The following is a 20,953-nucleotide window of genomic DNA, read 5'->3' on the forward strand; positions in this document are numbered from 1 at the left end:
TGCAGATGATACAATTTTATACACAAAAAAACCCTAACTAATTGATAAAACAACAACAACAAAATACCTACTAGATCTAATGAACAAGTTCAGGAAAGATTCAAGACACAAGATCAACATACAAAAGTAAATCTGCAGACAGTAACTACCAATTTAATAAACAGATGATCATAAAGAAAAAAAACACCTAAATGATCTAAAGTACTAGATTAGGTAAAAGCATTCAGAGATATAGGTAAATAATTCAAAATTAAAACATCAATTAGGCTGAGCATGGTGGCTCACACCTGTAATTCCAGAACTTTGGGAGGCCAAGGCGGTGGGGGAAGGCAGGAGGGCTGCTTCAGCCCAGTTAAAGACCAACCTGGGAAAACATAGTAAGACCTCCTCTCTACAAAAACATACAAAAAAGGTTAGCTGGGCATGGGGATGCACGTCTGTAGCCCCAACTACTCAGAAAACTGAGGTAGGAGGATACCTTGTGCTCAGGAGGTCAAGGTCACAGTGAGCTATGATCGCACCACCTCACATCAGCCTAGGCGATAGAATGACATTCTGTCTCACACCAAAACAAAAAAATCCATGAATTAAACATTAATTTTCTCAGTTTCCATCCTATTCCTTACAACTGTTATTTTCATTCAGAAGCTCCATAGCATCAAACTGAGAACCTTAAATACCTTATGTGTATGTAATAGCAGTTTGGAAAAAAATCAAAGGATACACACCTTTGAATGATACAGTAAAGCTGAAGTTAAATGTTTTTTTTTGGGACAGGGTCTCACTGTGACACCAAGGCTGGAGTGCAGAGGCGCAATCTCAGCTCACTGCAACCTCCGACTCCCAAGTTTAAGTGGTTGTGGCTCACTGCAGCCTTAACCACCTGGACTCAACTGATCCCCCTCACCTCAACCTCCCAAGTAGCTGGGACTACAGGTGTGCACCACCACCATGCTCAGCTAATTTTTGTATTTTTTGCGGAGACGGGGTCTTGCCATGTTGCCCAGGCTGGTCTTGGACTCCTAGGCTCAAGCAATCCATCTACCCTATCCTCCCAAAGTACTAGAATTACAGGCGTGAGCCACCATGCCCAGCCCTATTAACAAATATCCATCTTTATATTATCTCCTAAAAATAAATGAATAAATCTGAACAGGAATGGGTATGAACAGGCCACTTAAATAATGTAATGGAGAAACTGTAATATTCCTAATGACACAAAAGCCTTGGATTAAAATACAATAAGAGAAACCAAATATGTAAGTGTATCTGCTGGGAAACGTTAAAATAAGAGAATTTGAATTGTCATCAGCACCGTAAGACGGGGGTGGGAAAAAAATTTTGAGGAGTCCAATTCAATACAAACAGGAACCAACTACAAGTAAAAACGTATGACAAAGATTCAATTGTAAAACATTTTTCTTTAATTTTTTTATGATTTGAAGAGACAAGGTCTTGCTACATTGCCCAGGCTGGTCTCAAACTTCTGGGCTCAAACAGTCCTCCCACCTCAGCCTCCAAAAGTGCTGGGATTACAGGTGTGAGCCATTGTGCCCAGCCATTTAATATTTTTGTTTCCTAATATTTTTCCTAAAAATCAGCCAGGTGTGGTGGCTCATACCTGTAATCCCACCACTTTGGAAGGCCAATGCGGGTGGATCAACTAAGGTCAGAAGTTCAAGATCAGCCTGGCCAACATGGTGAAACCCCACCTCTACTGAAAATACAAAAATTAGCCAAGTGTGGTGGTCTGCGCCTGTAATCCCAGCTTTTGGGGAGGCTGAGGCAGGTGAATCACCTGAACCCGGGAGACAGAGATTGCATTCAGCCAAGATTGTTCCACTGCACTCCAACCTGGGCAACAGAGCAAGACTCCATCTCAAAAAATGTATATATATATTAATGTGAAAAACAGTAAAGTTTACGTAGTAAAGTCACAGCACTGAAATAGATATGAAAGAACTGTACACTCTGTAATTCAATGGTTCAAAGAATATCCATCTCAAAGCTTTTCCAAAAATAAAACAGGCTGGGCACGATAGCTCAAGCCTGTAATCCCAGCACTTTCGGAGGCCAAGGCAGGTGGATCACCTGAGGTCAGGAGTTCACGACTAGCCTGGCCAACATGATGAAACCCTGTCTCTACTAAAAATACAAAAATTAGCCGGATGTGGTGGCGCATACCTGTAGTCCCAACTACTCAGGAGGCTGAGGCAGGAGAATAGCTTGAACCCAGGAGGCAGAGATTGCAGTGAGCCAAGATCGTGCCACTACATTCCAGCCTGGGTGACAGAGTAAGACTCTGTCTCAAAAAAAAAAGTAAACAATAATACCCCAGGAAAAGGAACCACAAGTCTCTAAAGCTATCACAAACCCAATACTAACGTGCCTTCTCAGTGTCATCTTCTAGTGACACCTACCACAAAAGTTGTGCCTTACAAGGAATCGTGGATAACTATCTAAGTGGTTGAACGACTTAAAGGATATAAAATGTAAAGTCGTCTACCCTCAGAAAGGCAGACTGAACTGTAACTCTTTTATTTTTTTCATTTTTAAAAATTTTTTCTTCCTTTTTCTTTTTTCCTCAATTTGCTCTATGTATGAACTGAAACTCTTAAGGTGTTTAAGGCCTATACTTTACGCTACTATCCGTGCATTAACAAAGTTATTTAAGAATATTAAACAGAAGCTGAGCACCATGGTTCACACCTGTAATCCCAGCATTTTGAGAGGCCGAGGCAGGAAGATTACGAGGTCAGGAGTTCAAGATCAGACTAGTCAAGATGGTAAAGCCCTATCTAAACTAAAACTACAAAAATTAGCCAGGCGCAGTGGCAGGTATCTGTAATCCCAGCTACTCAGAAGGCTGAGGCAGTAGAGTTGCTTGAACCCAGGTAGCAGAGGTTGCAGTAAGCCGAGATTGCGCCACTGCACTCCAGCCTGGGTGACAGAGTAAGACTACATCTCAAAAAAATAAATAAAAATATTAAACAGGCCAGGCCTGATGGCTCATGCTTGTAATTCCAGCACTTTGGAAGGCCGAGGCAGATGGATGACCTGAGGTTAAGAGTTCAGGACCAGCCTGGCCAACATGGCAAAACCCTATCTCTACTGAAAATACAAAAATTACCCAAGTATGGTGGGGCAGCGCCTATAATCCCAGCTACTCAGGAGGCTTGAGGCAGGAAAACTACTTCAATCAGGAGGCAGAGGTTGCAGTGAGCCGAGACTGTGCCACTGCATTCCAGCCTGGATGACAGAGCAAGACTTTGTCTCAAAAAATATATAAACATATTAAACAAAATGAGTTTTCCATAGGAAAACCAACAGCTATATTAAATTCTACCGTGTTATATTACATTTCAGATCAAGTGGGCAAAATCAGCCGTACCACTACCCTTCTGCATGGGCCACTTTAAATCTTAACAACCAGCCAGGCATAGTGGCTCATGCCTGTAATCCAAGCACTTTGGAGGCCAAGGCAGGCGGATCACCTGAGGTTGGGAGTTCAAGACCAGTCTGATCAACATGGTGAAACCCTGTCTTTAAAAAAATTAAAAAAGAAAAAGAAAAAGAAAATAAAAAATAAAAAAATAAACACCAGGCACGGTGGCTGACGCCTGTAATCCCAGCACTTTGGGAGGCCAAGGCGGGTGGATCACGAGGTCAAGAGATCGAGACCATCCTGGTCAACATGGTGAAACCCCGTCTCTACTAAAAATACAAAAAATTAGCTGGGCATGGTGGCGCGTGCCTGTAATCCCAGCTGCTCAGGAGGTTGAGGCAGGAGAATTGCCTGAACCCAGGAGGCGGAGGTTGCAGTAAGCCGAGATCGCGCCATTGCACTCCAGCCTGGGTAACAAGAGTGAAACTCTGTCTCAAAAAAAAAAAAAATCTTAACAACCTTTTGAGAGTTTCATACTCCCTTTTGGGAGGATACCAGCTTCTAAAATACCTGTTAAAGCCACTTAGGAATTTTGACGTGACGGCACATCAGCCATCAGGTAGATGTGAAAGTTTCTAAGTAATTTGTATGTGACGGTTTATTGATGAAGACTGGATAAGATTTGGGCCAAGAAGGAAGACTTAATGGTGAGAAACAGTGGCAAAAAAAATACCTCTTCATTCTTTGCTGAAATCCGCTGACGAAAACTCACAGGCTTCCTATTTTCATCCACCTCATAATCCTCCTCATTCATCCATTCATTGAAAATATCAGTGTCCAAAATCCATTTCACATGAACCTAAAACCATATCAAAGCATGAATAACTAAATGATAAAATCACTCAAGGTTTTAAAGTATTGAAAAAGAAACAAGCTGATTATTTTCAAAGCCTCAAATGCATAAAACACATTAATAATGTAATACTACTAAGGATATGAGTCGTAATTTATTCATCTCAATTTTTATTCCACATCTTTTACCAGGTAAAGAGGACAAAAAAGCATCACTAATTTATACTAGACTTAGATTCTGATAGCAAAGCTCCTCAAATTTGTTTTTCTTAATCATTTCATCCTTATGTTCATGAAAATCACTGATAAAAACATTCAACAGCACAGAGCCAAAATCAGTCATTGCTCTAGGCACAAAGGATATCTCTGAGTTTATCCACAACACTCTAAGTGTTGATGAAAGAGCAAATTTGCAGAGGCCTATTACCTGCCCCAACAAGTACAAATGGTGCTTACGGCAATCTTTCTGGGATAGCCAAGGCTGAGGTAGAAATGGAAAAGTGAGAGTCAGATGGTGGGTTCTTCCCAGTCCTTTATATGGCCACCTCCCTTGTTTTATTTCATGCTTCTGAGTAAGAATTAATAAAATGAAAAGTTGTCCAGATGTTGTACAAATGTAGATGTATATACACATATAGATAGATACTTAAACCACAGGCCTAACCTATGTAACATTCCATGTTATCCAACAGTATTTCTCAATAGGGACATAACTGGAATTTGACACTAGATAATTTTTCCCTGTATAAAAAAACTCAAGTCACAGTGGGGTTTCAGTTGGGGTAGTGTTGGTTGAAATGAACATGCCCAGTCAGGAACAGATTACAAAAGAACTATAAGCCTTCCTAGAACACTGTAAAAACAAGATATACTGAGAAAATGACTAGAAAACAATATGAACTTCCTAGTAATTTGTCAATCTAAACTCCCTGTTTTGTTTTTGAAAGAGCTACTAAACTGGTTATTTGGGATATGCCTTTCATGTACCTTGAGTTAAGAATGATATCCGTTTGACCACACACCTCCTCTCCCTTGAAAACTACAGTTACACAGTAATATATACAAACACAAAATTAACAGCCTGTCAAAGACAAATAAGGCCTCCAATAATGTAACCTGAAAAGACTCCTAAATGGACAAATTATGAGAAGAGTGTATAAAGTACTGAGAAGCCTTAAGCTAATTAGAAAAAGAAAATAGGGCTGTGCTAAAGAAAAGGGTAAATTAACTAAATGATTGCTCAGAAAATAAATGTCAGAATAATGTTTTCCAAAGTGTGAGAAACGTGTTTACGTTGCCTTTTTTTAAAAAAAAAAAAGAGCTGAACATTCACACTGAACATCCTTTAACTATTGAGAAATCCTTGAAAGAAATCTCCTGAGAAAGCATGTTAGAAGGGTATATGACAGCTAACAACTGTTTGTGTTGGGCACTATGATGAACCCCTTACACATATAATCCTATTTAACCCTCCTAAGCACAGTGAAATAATGCAGGTATTATACTCTCTGGCTTTCCAAATCAGAAAATTGGGGCAAACAGTTTTAGTAAGCTGACTAGTTACATCCCTAATGAGGGGCAAAACTTGGATTTGCACTAAGTTCTGCCTGAGCTCTCAAACCCTCTGCTCTATTATCTGGAAAAAAATCTTAATGTCAAAATAATATAAAAGTCTATGTCCTTGGGTAAAACCACTTAACTTCTGGAGCCTAGTTTCCTTCCTAATAATGTGATACCACAGTAATCTCTCCCATCATTCCCAGTCTTAAACTTCTGATACTATTAATCTACTGGGAAATACACGTCTAAAAATCCTTCAGTAGTACTTCAAAACATTACATGGCTCATGGGTCATATAGTTTACTCTTTTATTATTATAGTATAATTTCAACACTTAATTCCTAAAATAGTTAAAAATAGAAAAATCTGGAAGAAGGGTACAAAGTAGTGCTTTGTTTTGTACTACTCTTGCAACTTTTAAAATTATTCTTTTTTGTTTTGAGACAGTGTCTTAATTTGTTACAAAGGCTGGAGTGAAGTCGTGCAATCATGGCTCACTACAGCCTCAACCTTCTCAGCTCAAGCAATCCTCTTGCCTCAACCTTCCAAGTATGTAGCCAGGACTATAGGGCACTTGACATTATGCTTGGATAATATTTTCTTTTGGTAGCTCCAGCTCGTCAAGCAATCCTCCTGCCTTAGCCTCCCAAAGTGCTGTTATTACAGGTGTGAGCCACCATGCCCCTTGAATTTTAAATTATTTCCACATCAAAAGCTGATTAACAAGTCAATGTATGGACTCTTACTGTATTATGGTAGAAATGATTAATAAAGTAAGTCTGTATTATTCTAAAAGTCACACAGGTACTGCTTCCAAGCTTCCCAAATAATATCATCAGTGATGTTCAACTCCACTCCTCATGCTCCCCTCTCACAAACCACAATATGATCTGGCTTTGGATTCTCCTCAAACATCACTGCAGATATTTAATCTAAGACCATAAAGTCTTCATGGCCGTGCATATCTTGTAAATGGATAACAGGAAAGGGAAACCAACATTCTGTATCTCCTTAGAGAGAATGCTGTAGAGAATAGCTGAGAAGAGCTATTAGATTATTATAAGAATTTTTTTGATGGGGCACAGTGGCTCACACCTGTAATCCTAGCACTTTGGGAGGTCAAGGCAGAGGCAGATGAATCACCTGAGGTCAGGGGTTCAAGATTACCCTGACCAACTCAGTGAAACCCCATCTCTACTAAAAATACAAAAATTAGCCAGACTTGGTGGCACATGTCTTTAGTCCTAGCTATTTGGGAAGCTGATGCATGAGAATTGCTTGAACCTGGGAGACAGAAATTGTAGTAAGCCAAGATCGCACCACTGTACTCCAGCCTGGGCGACAGACTGAGACTCTGTCTCCAAAAAAAAAAAAAGGATTATTAAAAGATTTTTTTTTGGAGAGAGATCCAAGATGGCTGATTACTAGCTGAAAGCGCAGAGAACGAGAGGACGCCACACTTTCAGATGAATATTTGTAGCTCACGGACCAAGAGATTCCCAGCGGAGGAGCCCCACGGGTCGCCAGGGCGACTCTTGTGGCCGGCGCGGCGGTTTGGCTGGCGCCTTAGCGCGGCAGTTCTTGGTGCAGAGTCCGGAGATTCCCAGGCAGAAAAGCACCATCAATCTTAACACCGCTGTTTTGGCCGGCGCAGTGGATTGCTCAGATTTCGGCACTGGGAATCAACAAGTTGGACGTCCGCTCAGAGACCTAGTTAGAAAGTCGGTAATTACAAAGACGACAGAGGGATAAATATATAATGAAGGGAAGAAACCAGCCTAAAAAGGCAGAGAATACTCAAAATCAGAATGCCTCTCCCTCTACAGGGGATTGCAATTCCTCATCACTAACGGAACAAGGCTTAATGGAGAACGAGTGAGTTCCAATAACAGAAGCAGGTTTCAAAATGTGGGTGATAAGAAACTTCTGTGAATTAAAAGAACTTGTTCTAACCCAATGCAAAGAAACTAAGAACCTTGAAAAAAGGTTTGACGAAATGTTAACGAGAATGGACAATTTAGAGAGGAATATAAGTGAACTGATGGAGCTGAAAAACACAACACGAGAACTTCGCGAAGTATGCACAAGTTTAAACAGTCGAATTGATCAAGCAGAAGAAAGGATATCAGAAGTCGAGGACCAGCTTAGTGAAATGAAACGAGAAGATAAGATTGGAGAAAAAAGGATAAAAAGGAATGAGCAAAGTCTCCAGGAAATATGGGACTACGTGAGAAGACCTAATTTACGTTTGATAGGTGTACCTGAATGTGACGAAGAGAATGAATCCAAGTTGGAAAATACTCTTCAGGATATCATTCAGGAAAACTTTCCCAACCTAGCAAGGCAGGATAATATTCAACTCCAGGTAATACAGAGAACACCAACCCCAAGGCACATAATCGCCAGATTTATTAGGGATGAAATGAAGAAGAAAATACTAAGGGCAGCCAGAGAGAAAGGTCAGGTTACCCATAAAGGAAAACCTATCAGACTTACAGCAGATCTCTCAGCAGAAACTCTACAAGCCAGAAAAGAGTGGGGACCAATATTTAACATTCTTAAAGAAAAGAACTTTCAACCCAGAATTTCATATCCAGCCAAACTAAGCTTTATAATCAAAGGAAAAATTAAATCTTTTGCGAACAAACAAGTACTTAGAGACTTCACCACCACCAGGCCTGCTTTACAAGAGCTTCTGAAAGAAGCACTATACATATAAAGGAACAACCAATATTGAGCTTTCCAAAAATATATCAAAAAGCAAAGAGCATTAACACACTGAAAATTTTACACTAACTAATGGGCAAAACACCCAGCTAGCATCAAATGCCAGTATTAAACTTATATATATTTTAATTGGATAAAAGGCCAAAACCCATCGGTATGCTACATCCAGACCCATCTCACATGCAACGATACACAAAGACTCAAAACAAAGAGAAGGAGGAAGATTTATCAACCAAACAGAGAGTAAAAATAAACAAATAAACAAAAAGCAGGAGATGCAATTCTCGCCTCTGATAAAGTAGACTTTAAAGCAACAAAGATCAAAAGAGGCAAAGAAGGACATTACATAATGGCAAAAGGATCAATGTAACAAGAAGAGCTAACGATTTTATAGATCAATGAGACAGAAAATTAACAAGGACATCCAGGACTTGAACTCAGACCCAGAACAAGTAAACTTAATAAACATTTATAGAACTCTCCACTTCAAATACACAAAACATACATTACTACCTCACACCTATTCCAAAAGCGACTACATAATTGGAAGTAAATCACTCCTCAGTAATCGCATAGCATTTCATAGGTTTAAATGAAATATTGGTTGGCTGCTTGTTTGTTATTTTCTTCCTTTCTTCCTTCCTGTCTACATCAAGTATAATTATTGGTATAAAAGAGGTTTTCAATACCCATTACTAAACTGCATTCTAGCCTGGGCAAGAAAGCAATACTCCCATTCTCTCTCTCTCTTTCTCTTCCTTTTTCTTCCTCTTCTTCATTCTTTTTCTTTCTTTCTTTCTAAATTAAAAAAAAAAAAAAAAGATTTTTTTCTAATCATTTACCTTCCATGGCTTTTCTGGAATTGGTGGATCTTCAATTTCGGCATCAACATCATTACTATGGACCCAAGTATCATAGCTGTAAAGAAATTGAAAAGAGAAAAACAAATTAGAGTCAAAAATAATTCATTAGAAACACTTTTACAAAAAGTGAGAACATATATTAGAAATACTACTAAAATCACTGCATGGTCAACGTGGAAACCCCATCACTACCAAAAAATATAAAAATTAGCCAGGCATGGTGGGACGTGCCTGTAGTCCCCTCTACCCAGGAAGCTGAGGTGGAAGAATCACTTGAAGCCAGGAGGTAGAGGTTGCAGTGAGCTGAGATCATCCCACCGCACTTCAGTCTGGGCAACAGGGTGAGACCCTATCGCAAAACGAAACAAAACAAAAAAACTAAAATAAATACTACTAAAATCTATTAATAGCAACTTATTAAACATATTTGCCCTTACTATTCTGCCAAGAAAACTCTGTAGAAGTCACCAGTAACCTTCATATTGCTAAACCTGAAGTTCAAGACTAAGACCAAAGAATTTTAAACAACTGCCTGCTCTCTCCTCCAAGCACTTCCCTCACTTGGCCACCAAGAAAGTACTATCACCTGATATTCCTTATCTTCACCAGCCTCTCTTCAGTTTCCATGCCAGTTTCTGGTCTTCGGCCCAAATGTCTTCAACCTGCAAAAGCTCCCAGGTTCTGGTTTTGGAAAAATCCTTTTCCCTTACTAATTCCATTCATTCCTATGACTTCAAATATACACTGAAAACTTCAAATTTTATATCAACACTCTTCTAAGTATACTGAACTCATAAATCCAACAGCCAATTTCACATCTCCTTGTGTAGAATGTCTAACAAGCATCCAAACCCAAAACTCAAAGCTCAACTTGAAGTGCTACCCTGGCCCCAGCAATGTACTCTAGCCAATCATCTAAATTTCAGTAAATGACAACTTTATCTTTCCAGCTGTTCAGGCCAAAATCCTTGGAAATAGCCTTGACTACACTCTCAAGCACAGCCTGTAATCAAACCACCTGCAAATGTGACCAGCTCTAACTTCAAAGTATGTCAAGAATCTACCTAATTCTTACCCCTCCACTCTGCTCACTGGTTTTCCTGCTTCTTCCATTGGTCTCTTGGTCTCTTGGTCTCTCAAGAGTTAATTTTTCATACAGTAACCATAGTGATCTTTTTGAAAACTAAGTCAGTCCACATCACTCCACTGATCCAATCCTTCTAACAGCTCTCACCCAATCAAAGTGAAAGTCAAAAGCCTAAAACAATGACTTGCCATGTCTTCAAGATTTGATTATGTGACAGGGACTCTGACCACATCTTCTCTCTTCTCTCCTTTCTCATGTTATATTTCAGCCACACAGGCTTTGGTGACATATTCCACATGCACCACTAATCCTGCATGCACTCTATACAGACTGCTCCCTCACTACCCAGATATCCATTTTACTTACATCTCTTTGCTCAAAGAGAGCCTCTTTATCAACAAGCTCTAACTTACGATATACATCAGGCCACCTACTCCAACACAATCATAAAACAAACATAAAATTATTTACCAAAATGAAACATTGTGAATATCACTATATTGACCAGCAAACTATGAAAACAAGTGACATCTAAATGAAATAAAAGTATGATGACAAGTATCTGCTTCCATTTAGTTACTATCCAGAAGTCAGTTCAAAAGCATATGGAATCTGGCTGGGAGCAGTGGCTCACACCTGTAATTCTAACACCTTAGGAGGCTCAGGCAGTTGATTGCCTGAGGTCAGGAATTTGAGACCAGCCTGAACAACATGGCAAAATCCCGTCTCTACTAAAAAAAAATACAAGGGGCCAGGCACGATGGCTCACACCTGTAATCCCAGCACTTTGAGAGGCCAAAGCCGGCAGATCACGACGTCTGGTGATCGAAACAAACCTGGCTAACACGGTGAAACCCCATCTGTACTAAAAATACAAAACAATAGCCAGGCATGGTGGTGGGTGCCGGTAATCCCAGCTACTCGGAAGGCTGAGGCAGGAGAATCATTTAAACCCGGGAGGCAGAGGTTGCAGTGAGTCAAGATGGTGCCACTGTACTCCAGCCGGGGCAACAGAGCACAGAGCAAGACTCCTTCTCAAAAAAAAAAAAAGAAAGAAAGAAAGAAATACAAAAATTAGTTGGACATGGCTGTGCGCATCTTTAATCTCAGTTACTCTGGAGGCTGAGGCAGGAGAATTGCTTGCACCCAGGAGGCAGACGTTGCAGTGAGTGGACATCGTGCCACTGCACTCCAGCCTGGGCAACAGAGCAAGATTCAGTCTCAAAAAAAAAAAGTAAACAACTAATCCTTAGGGGAGGGGAAGTTAATTCACTTAATTTGTCAATTACGGTTCAGAAGAGACTGATTACAAAGCTGACTTGATTTAGTTGTAATTAACTCGAACTACATTAAAAGACTGCATATACTGTTAAAATTTTGAATGAATCTAGACATACTTCCTTCTTCTAAAAATATAATTACAAGTAAAATAAACTAACAAAAACAATGCAAAACCTGACATTTTGTGTCTCCTGATAAAGAACACACATCTATGCAACAGCCTTGTTCCTGCCCAATTAAAATGGAATCTGATCAGCCTCTAGTTCCAGCTACCAATTTAAGAAAAATACAGAGAACAGAGAAATCTGTTCAAATAAACCACAGTGCTGCCACTGAAAAATTCCATACTGTGGTAAAAACATGACAAACCAACTTGTTTCTTAAATAATGCACTAAAGGGGGAGGTCATAAAGACAGAGAAAGAACCTATAAACTATAAATTAGGAAAGTACTTAAATATACAAACTAATCACAACATGTAGATTTTATCTAAATTCTAATGCAAACAACTATCAATCTATCAAATGTGTCATCTATGAGACAACACTGACTGGATTTTTTTTTTTTTTTTGAGACAGGGTCTCGCTCTGTTGCCCAGACTGTTCAGTGGCACCATCTCAGCTCACTACAGCCTCAACCTCTGGGGCTCAAGCAATCCTCCTGCCTTGGTCCCCCCCACCTCCCACCCCCCCGCCAAGTATCTGAGACTACAGGTACATGTCATCACGACTGGCTAGTTTTTTGTATTTTTTGTAAAGACAAGGTTTCACGAAGTTGCCCAAGGTGGTCCAGAACTCCTTGCCTCAAGTGATCCTCCTGTCTCAGCCTTCCGAAGTGCTGGGATTACAGGCATGAGCCACCCTGCCCAGCACGATATTTTTTTTTCCTAAGAAGATGCAGATGAATATGCTTACATAATATTTTATATTAAGGAACTGCTTGGGTTTTAGGAATGACAATGGTATTATGACTTTGAATCATTTGAGGCCAGGAGGTTCAGACAAGCCTGAGGCCCCTGACAACCAAAAATTTAAAAATAAGGCACCTATGGTGGCATGTGCCTACAGTGCCAGCCCCTAGGGAGGATCACTTGAGCTGTGATCGTGCCACTGCAATTCAGCCTGGGCAACAGATCAAGACCTTCTCTCGAAAAAAAAAAAAAAGGCCAGTGTGTTGGCTCACGCCTGTAATCCCAGCAGTTTGGGAGGCTGAGGCGGGAAAATCACCTTAGGTCAGGAGTTCAAGACCAGCCTGACCAACATGGCAAAACCCCACCTCTACTAAAATTACAAAAATTAGCAGGGCATGGTGGTGTGTGCCTGTAATCCAAGCTACTTGGGAGGCTGAGGCAGGAGAATCGCTAGAACCCAGGAGGTGGAGGTTGCAGTGAGCAGAGATCAGGCCACCGCACTCTAGCCTGGGAGACAGAGCAAGACTCCCTCTCCAATCAATCAATCAATCAATCAATCAATCAATGTATTTATTTAAAAAATATGTATTTGTTTTAAAACACATACTAAAATACTTATGATTCAAATGGTGTTTGGGATTTGCTAGAAATAATATGATAAGACAAGAAGTAGATAGAAGTAGAGGTCAAAGAAGTGGCGGGGAGTACAAGGGATAAAAGACTACAAATAACGTGTAGTGTATACTGCTCAGATGATGGATGCACCAAAATCTCACAAATCACTACTAAAGAACTTACTCCTGCAACCAGGTAACACCTGTACCCAAATAACTTATGAAAAAATAAAAACAGGCAGGGCGCAGTGGCTCACGTCTGTGATCCCAGCATTTTGGGAGGCCGAGACAGGTGGATCACCTGAGGTCGGGAGTTTGAGACCAGCCTGACCAACATGGAGAAACCCCGTGTCTACTAAGGAAAAAAAAAAAAAAAAAAATTAGCCAGGCATGGTGGCAGGTGCCTGTAATTCCAGGTACTTGGGAGGCTGAGGCAGGGGACTCACTCGAATCCAAGAGGTGGAGGTTGCGGTGAGCCGAGATCGTGCCATTGCACTCCAGCCTGGGCAACAAGAGCTACACTCTATCTTAACAAAAAAAAAAAAAAGAAAAAGAAAAAGAAAGAAAGAAAAAAGAAAAAAAAAGTAGAGGTGAAAGAAGACTGACTAGACCTGTAGAAACCATAATGAAAATCTCTACTTTACATGACAAGAATGAAATGAATACTAAAGCTGCTCTACTTATCCCTATTTCCATATGCACTAGGCAGGCATAATATTAAAAAAGGACCACTATCATCACTAATATCTAGCTCTTGTTTATAATATTCATTTTTCATACTATAGATACTGAAACTAGTATGGGTTATGACATATAAAAGCCACAACAACACTAGGCAAAGAAATTTCTGATGAAAAGAAAAAGTCAATTTTAGACATAAATTAATTTCATCCTTAATTGTTTGGCATGAGAAGTTTTTCAAAAAGGCAAACTGATTAGGCCAGGCACAGTGGCTCACACCTGTAATTCAGCACTTTGGGAAGCTGAGGCACATGAATCACCTGAGGTCAGGAGTTCAAGACCAGCCTGACCAGCATGATGAAACCCCGTATCTACTAAAAACACAAAAATCAGTTGGGCCTGGTGGTGGGCACCTGTAATCCTAGCTACTTGGAAGGCTGGAGGCAGGAGAATCACTTCAACCCAGGAGGTGGAGGTTACAGTGAACCGAGACTGCGCCACGGCACTCCAGACTGGGCTACAGAGCAGGACTTTGTCTCAAAAAAATCTGATCAGTAATAAACACTAGGAAAAAAAGAAAACCTTATTTTCTTTTTTGGAGAGACAGTGCGACTCTGTCACTCGGGATGGAGTGCAGTGGTATGATCTCGTCTCGCTGCAACCTCTGCTTCCCAGAGTCAAGTAATTCTCATGCCTCAGACACCTGAGTAGTTGAGATTACAGGTGTGTGCCACCACATCTTGCTAACTTTTTATAGTTTTAGTAGAGATGAAATTTCACAATGTTGGCCAGGCTGGTCTTGAACTCCCAACCTCACATGATCCACCCGCCTCGGCATCTCAAAGTGTTGGGATTACAGGCATGAGCCACTGTGCCTGGCAAAATTCATTTCTTAAAGGAAAAAAATATAAATCAGGAACCTCATACCACAGAGACATTTTTTGGCAAATACATAAAAGATATGGTTTTGAGGGTTTTTTTGTTTGTTTTTTGAGATGGAGTCTTGCTTTGTTGCCCAGACTAGAGTTCAATGGAATGATCTTGGCTCACTGCAACCTCCGCTTCCCAGGTTCAAGTGATTCTCCTGCCTCAGCCTCCCAAGTAAGAAAGAATACAGGCGCCCACCACCACACCCGGCTAATATTTTTCATTTTTAGTAGAGACAGGGTTTTACTATGTTGGCCAGGCTGGTCTTGAACTCCTGACCTCATGATCCACCTGTCTCAGCCTCCCAGAGTGCTGGAAAGATAAATAAAGCTGCTCAGGAGAAGCGATTCACGCCTGTACTCCCAGCACTTTGGGGGGCCTAAGCAGGCAGACCACAAGGTCAGGAGTTTGAGACCAGCCTGGCCAACATGGTGAAACCTCGTCTCTACTAAAAGTACAAAAATTAGCCAGGTGTGGTGGCGGGTGCCTATAATCCCAGATACTCAGGAGGCTGAGGCAGGAGAATCACTTGAACCCAGGAGGCGGAGGCTGCAGTGAGCCGAGACAGTACCACTGCACTCCAGCCTGGGTGACAGAGTGAAACTTCATCTTTAAAAATAAATAAATAAAAAGATAAATAAAGCCATTATGGCTTATTCATTCACCATTTAATGGTGACCTTATTAATTTCTGTACCTTAAATAAGAAAATAGTCAATAAAGACTCCAGAAGTGAGAAAAATGAGTAAACATAAATCAACAAATTGTCACTATTCAGAAAATAAAACTATAAATAAATGTGCCTTCCTTTCAAAAAAAATCTTTATACCAGGTCTCACAGCATATAGACATTACCTGTCTGGGTAAAAGCCCCAATGCACTAACACTTGCTTGTCTTTTCTCATCACCGGTCTCAACCATTCTTCTGAAAGGGAAAAAGAAAAAATTTTAGTCAAACTGACAAAATAATAAACTATGATTTTTAGCCTTAATTTTTACTAAGATGTTTTAGTTTGCTAATGAACAAAATACAAATTTTTTTTTTAATTTTTCTGACATGTCATTGCTGGCTTAAAAACAGAAAGTTTTCAAATTGAGTACTACCTACCAGATTAAATAAATATTTCTCAGTCTTTCAAATTTCCCAGACTGTAGGTCTACTATCCACCACTGCTGACAAAACCACTTATCCTCTGTGGTAAAATACTCCCATTCAATTCACCTGCCAGCCTCCCCTCTCTCTTCTACCCAAATAATCATCACCATATTATTTAATACTTCTCTTTCCATGGTGAACCTCTCATCCCTCCTTCTGTGAGGCTTGGCAATTACATATCTTTCAAGATGTAAACCATACTTCATCTCAGTGATGAAAGCTTTACTAAGTACTCTGCTTCCTCTAGATTCCCTTTCTCTGATGTCCTATAAGCTTTACAGGGCTACATCAAAGCTTTCACCAATAATGCTATTTTTACTATTCTTTTTTTTTTTTTTTTTTTTTTTTGAGACGGAGTTTCGCTCTTGTTACCCAGGCTGGAGTGCAATGGCGCGATCTCGGCTCACCGCAACCTCCGCCTCCCGGGTTCAGGCAATTCTCCTGCCTCAGCCTCCTGAGTAGCTGGGATTACAGGCACGCACCACCGTGCCCAGCTAATTTTTTGTATTTTTAGTAGAGACGGGGTTTCACCATGTTGACCAAGATGGTCTCGATCTCTTGACCTCGTGATCCGCCCGCCTCGGCCTCCCAAAGTGCTGGGATTACAGGCGTGAGCCACCGCGCCCGGCCTATTTTTACTATTCTTTAACTCCCTCATACCTGTTTGTTTATCGCTCCCAACAACGTAAGCAATGTGACGATGTAGACTTTGTTTTTCAGGTTTCCTTTCCACAGATATGTGCAAATTAAATAATAAAGCGATTCTTATTCTAATCACAGTTGAATCACCTCGACATTTCAGCATTGGTTATCATGTATTTCTCTGGCAGTCTGAATTTAGCTTAGAAAATGTATTCCTACTAGTAAGAAGGAAGTTCCGAAGTATGTCCGCTTAAAGCCCAAGAAACAGGAAAAAAAAAAAAACAGATCTAAGTAAATTAGCCAAGTAAAAGTGACTTTCCAGTGCCAGTTTCAACAAGATATAGCCTCATCTTCACTGAATAAAGCCATGAAGCCCCCATACCTATGCTGTTTTTGAAGTATACAACAACTCACTTAACTATCTTAAAAGAAAGTGAAAGGGGGCCAGGTGTGGTGGTTCATGCCTATAATCCCAGCACTTCTGGAGGCAGGGGCAGGAAGATCACTTGAGCCCAGGAGTTCAAGATCAGCCTGGGCAACATAGTGAGATTCAGTCTCTTAAAAAACTAAAAATAAGACTGGGTGCAGTGGCTCACACCTGTAATCCCAGCACTTTGGGAGGCCGAGGCAGGCAGATCACAAGGTCAGGAGATTGAGACCATCCTGGCTAACATGGTGAAACTCCATCTCTACTAAAAATACAAAAAATTAGCAGGGCATGGTGGCACATGCCTGTAGTCCTAGCTACTTGGGAGGCTGAGGCAGGAAAATCACTTGAACCCAGGAGGCAGAGGCTGTGGTGGGCTGAGACTGCATCACTGCACTGCAGCCTAGGCAAAAGAGCGAGACTCCATCTCAAAAAATAAGTAAATAAATAAAAAATAATAAATAGCTATGCATGGTGGTGTGCGTCTATATTCCCAGCTACTGAGGAGGCTATGACAGGAAGACCACTTGAGCCTAATAGTTTAAGGCTGCTCAGTGAACTATTAATATTTCACCACTGCACTTCAGGCTGGGCAATAGAGTGAGTCCCCATCTCAAAACAAAAGGTGAAAATGACAGAATCAGGCCCTGTTCCCTAACCTGGTAACTCAACATAGCAGAGGAAAAAAGAGGCCAAAGGATCTTTGTAAATCCCCACTACATAAACTAACCTGTCCTGTCCTGTCAAGAGTGTCTTGGTGTTTTAACTAGTAAAAGCTGCCTTTCAGAATACTGACTCCATTTTCAAAGACTGTGCACTTTTATGAGAAAAAGAAAAAAAAGTATCTTTCCTAACCACAGCTGACTTTGATAAAAATTTTGATTTTTTTTTTTTTTGAGATGGAGTACAATGGTGCAATTTCGGTTCACTGCAACCCCTAACTCCTGGGTTCAAGCGATTCTCTTGCCTCGGCCTCCCAAGTAGCTAGGATTATAGCCAACTTGATCTCCATGTTGATCAGGCTGGTCTTAAACTCCCAACCTCAGGTGATCTGCCCTCCTTGGCTTCCCAAAAAGCTGGGAATACAGGAGTATTTGTTTGTTAAAAATACAGACAGGGCCAGGTGCAGTGGCTCATCCCTGTAATCCCAGCACTCTGGGGGGCCAAGGCAAGCAGATCACCTGAGGTCAAGAGTTAGAGACCAGCCTGGCCAACAAGATGGAATCTCGTCTCTACTAAAAATTCAAAAATTAGCCAGGCATGGTGGCAGGCACTGTAATCCTAGCCACTTGGGTGGCTGAGGCAGGAGGACTGCTTGAACCAGGAGTTGGAGGTTGCAGTAAGCCAAGAACGTGCCTTTGCACTTTAGCCTGGACAAGAATGAAACTCCATCTCAAAAAATAAAAATGAAGAAAGCACTTGAGTAGATACTTCTCCAAAGATGACATACAAATGACCTATAAGCATATGAAAAGATACCCAATGTCACTAATCATCAGGAAAATGAAAATTAAAACCATAATGAGATATCAGCTTGTATCTGTTAAGATGATCATTATAACAAAACAGAAAAAAAATACAGAGAAATAGAACCATCGTTCATCATTGATGAGTATGTAAGATGATATAGCAGCTAGGAAAGGTTCCTAAAACCAATTAAAAACAGTATTACCACACGATCTAGCAATACCACTTCTGGATATTGACCCAAAAGAACTGAAACTAGGATGTTGAAGAGCTATTTGCACACCCATGTTCATTACAGCAGTATTCACAACAGCCAAAATGCAAAAGCAACCTAAATGTCCATCTATGGATGAATAAATAAAACGTGGTATACAAATATAACTGAATACAGGCACATGCTACAACATGAATAAATTTTAAGGACACAGTATTAAGTAAAACAGGCCAGTGACAAAAATACAAATATTAAATGATTCCACTTATATTAGGTATCTAGAGTAGTCAAACTCTTAGAAATGGAAAGCAGAAGGGTAGTCAAAAGAAGTAGCGCAACCTTGTCTAACCCATGACCCATGGGCCACGTGGGGCCGAGGATGGCTTTGAATGCAGCCCAACACAAATTCATAAGCTTTCTTAAAACACTATGAGTTTTTGTGTGTATGTTTTAAGTTCATCCACTATTGTTAGTATTAGTGTATTTATGTGTGGCCCAAGAAAAATTATTCTTCTTCCTATATGGCCCAGGGAAGTCAAAATATTGGACATCCCTGTGCTAGGGAGAAGAGAAAGAGATGTTCAATGGGTACAGAGTAACAGTTTTGCAAGATGAGAAAGTTCTAAAGATCTCTTGCACATGACTGTGCACAGTGGCTCACACCTGTAATCCCAACACACTGGGAGGCTAAGTGAGGCAGGAGGATCGCTTGAGCCCAAGAGTTTGAAACCAGCCTTGGCAACACGGTGAGTCCATATCTCAACAAAAAAATTTTTTTAATTAGCCGTGTATGGTGTTCTAAACCGCTATGCCCAGCTACTTGGGAGGCTGAAGTGGGAGGATCACGTGAGCCCAGGAGGTCAAGGCTTCAGGGAGCCATGATCGCACCACTGTACTCCAGCTTAGGCAACAGAGGAAGACTCTGCCTCTAAAGGAAAAAAAAAAAGATCTACTGCACAACAAGATGTGTATACTTAATACTACTATACTGTATACTTAAAAATGATTAAGACAATAAATTTCATGTTTTTACCAGAATAAAAAAGGGAATACCATATCAAACATTCACCTCAAAAACGCTATGCTAAATGAAAAGAATGAGACATAAGAGACAGTATGTCATATGCTTTCATTTCTATAAAATGTCCTGAACAGATATATTCATATAGTAAGAAAGCAGACTGCTGGCTGTCAAGACCTAAGGTGAGAAAAGAATGGAAAGTGACTGCTAATAGATATGGGTTTATTTTAAAGTAATAAACACATTTTGAAATTAACAGTGATGGCTGTACAACTCTGTAAATATCTTCTAAAAAACTTCAATTGTGCACTTTATTATTATTTTTTTTGGAGATGGAATCTCACTCTTTCTTATAGACTGGAGTGCAGTGGTGTGATCTTGGCTCATCACAACCTTCATCTCCTGGATTCAAGCAATTCTCCTCCCTCGGCCTCCCAAGTAGCTGAGATTACAGGTGCCTACCACTATGCCCAGCTAATTTTTTGTGTTTTTAGTAGAGACGGGGTTTCACACGTCGGCCAAGCTGATCTCAAACTCCTAGCCTCAGGTGACCCGCCTGCCTCGGCCTCCCAAAGTGCTGGGATTACAGGTGTGAGCTACCACGCCAGGCCCTTATTAGTCTTTCATAAGAACCATGTAACATTGATGAATATGTCAAAATGTGTACTTTCTACTTCATTAATTTTTGCTCTTTTATTATTTCCTTTTTTCGTTAGAAAATGTCAAATTTGGTATTTTCTGATTTCTTGAGAAAGATGTTTGGACCACTGGTTTCTAACCTTTCTGCTTTCCTAATATAAAGATATAAATGTTCCTCTAGGCACAGCTTCTACTATGTCTTTTAAAAGTTAATGTTCTATTGTATTATTCATTTCAATATTATTCAGTTCCAGAGATGTTCTATTTACATTGTAATTTCTTATTTGGCCTTCTTTAATCCTTTAATCCTTCTTTAATTGTTCTTTAAACCTTCCCTGATGGATTATTTAGCAAGTATACAGGGATTGTCTGTTTTCACTGCTGACTTCTACCACAACTGCAAGTGGTAAGGACAAAATACTCAGTATTTTCCCCTCAGTAGGGGGTAATTAGCCATTCAAATCTAATATAATTTGACTATTCATATAGATGTCCCACAGG

The 20,953-nt window shown here is 40.3% G+C and overlaps 1 protein-coding gene across 2 annotated transcripts in view; it reads right to left on the bottom strand.

Annotated features, from left to right (window-relative positions):
• The window catches only part of SMARCC1 (SWI/SNF related, matrix associated, actin dependent regulator of chromatin subfamily c member 1), a 202,799-nt gene that overhangs the window by 122,344 nt on the left and 59,502 nt on the right, over positions 1–20,953 (bottom strand). For both annotated transcript variants that reach the window (XM_012473838.3, XM_064367033.1), the window contains 3 exons: positions 15,742–15,811; positions 9,367–9,442; positions 4,119–4,244 (listed from right to left, as the gene is read on the bottom strand). In XM_012473838.3, the coding sequence (XP_012329261.1) occupies positions 4,119–4,244; positions 9,367–9,442; positions 15,742–15,811 (272 nt within the window). The remainder of the gene's footprint in view (positions 1–4,118; positions 4,245–9,366; positions 9,443–15,741; positions 15,812–20,953) is intronic.

This window comes from Aotus nancymaae, unplaced genomic scaffold (assembly GCF_030222135.1).
Source record: "Aotus nancymaae isolate 86718 unplaced genomic scaffold, 86718_ANA_hifiasm-v0.15.2.pri h1tg000067l, whole genome shotgun sequence".
NCBI lineage: Eukaryota > Metazoa > Chordata > Mammalia > Primates > Aotidae > Aotus > Aotus nancymaae.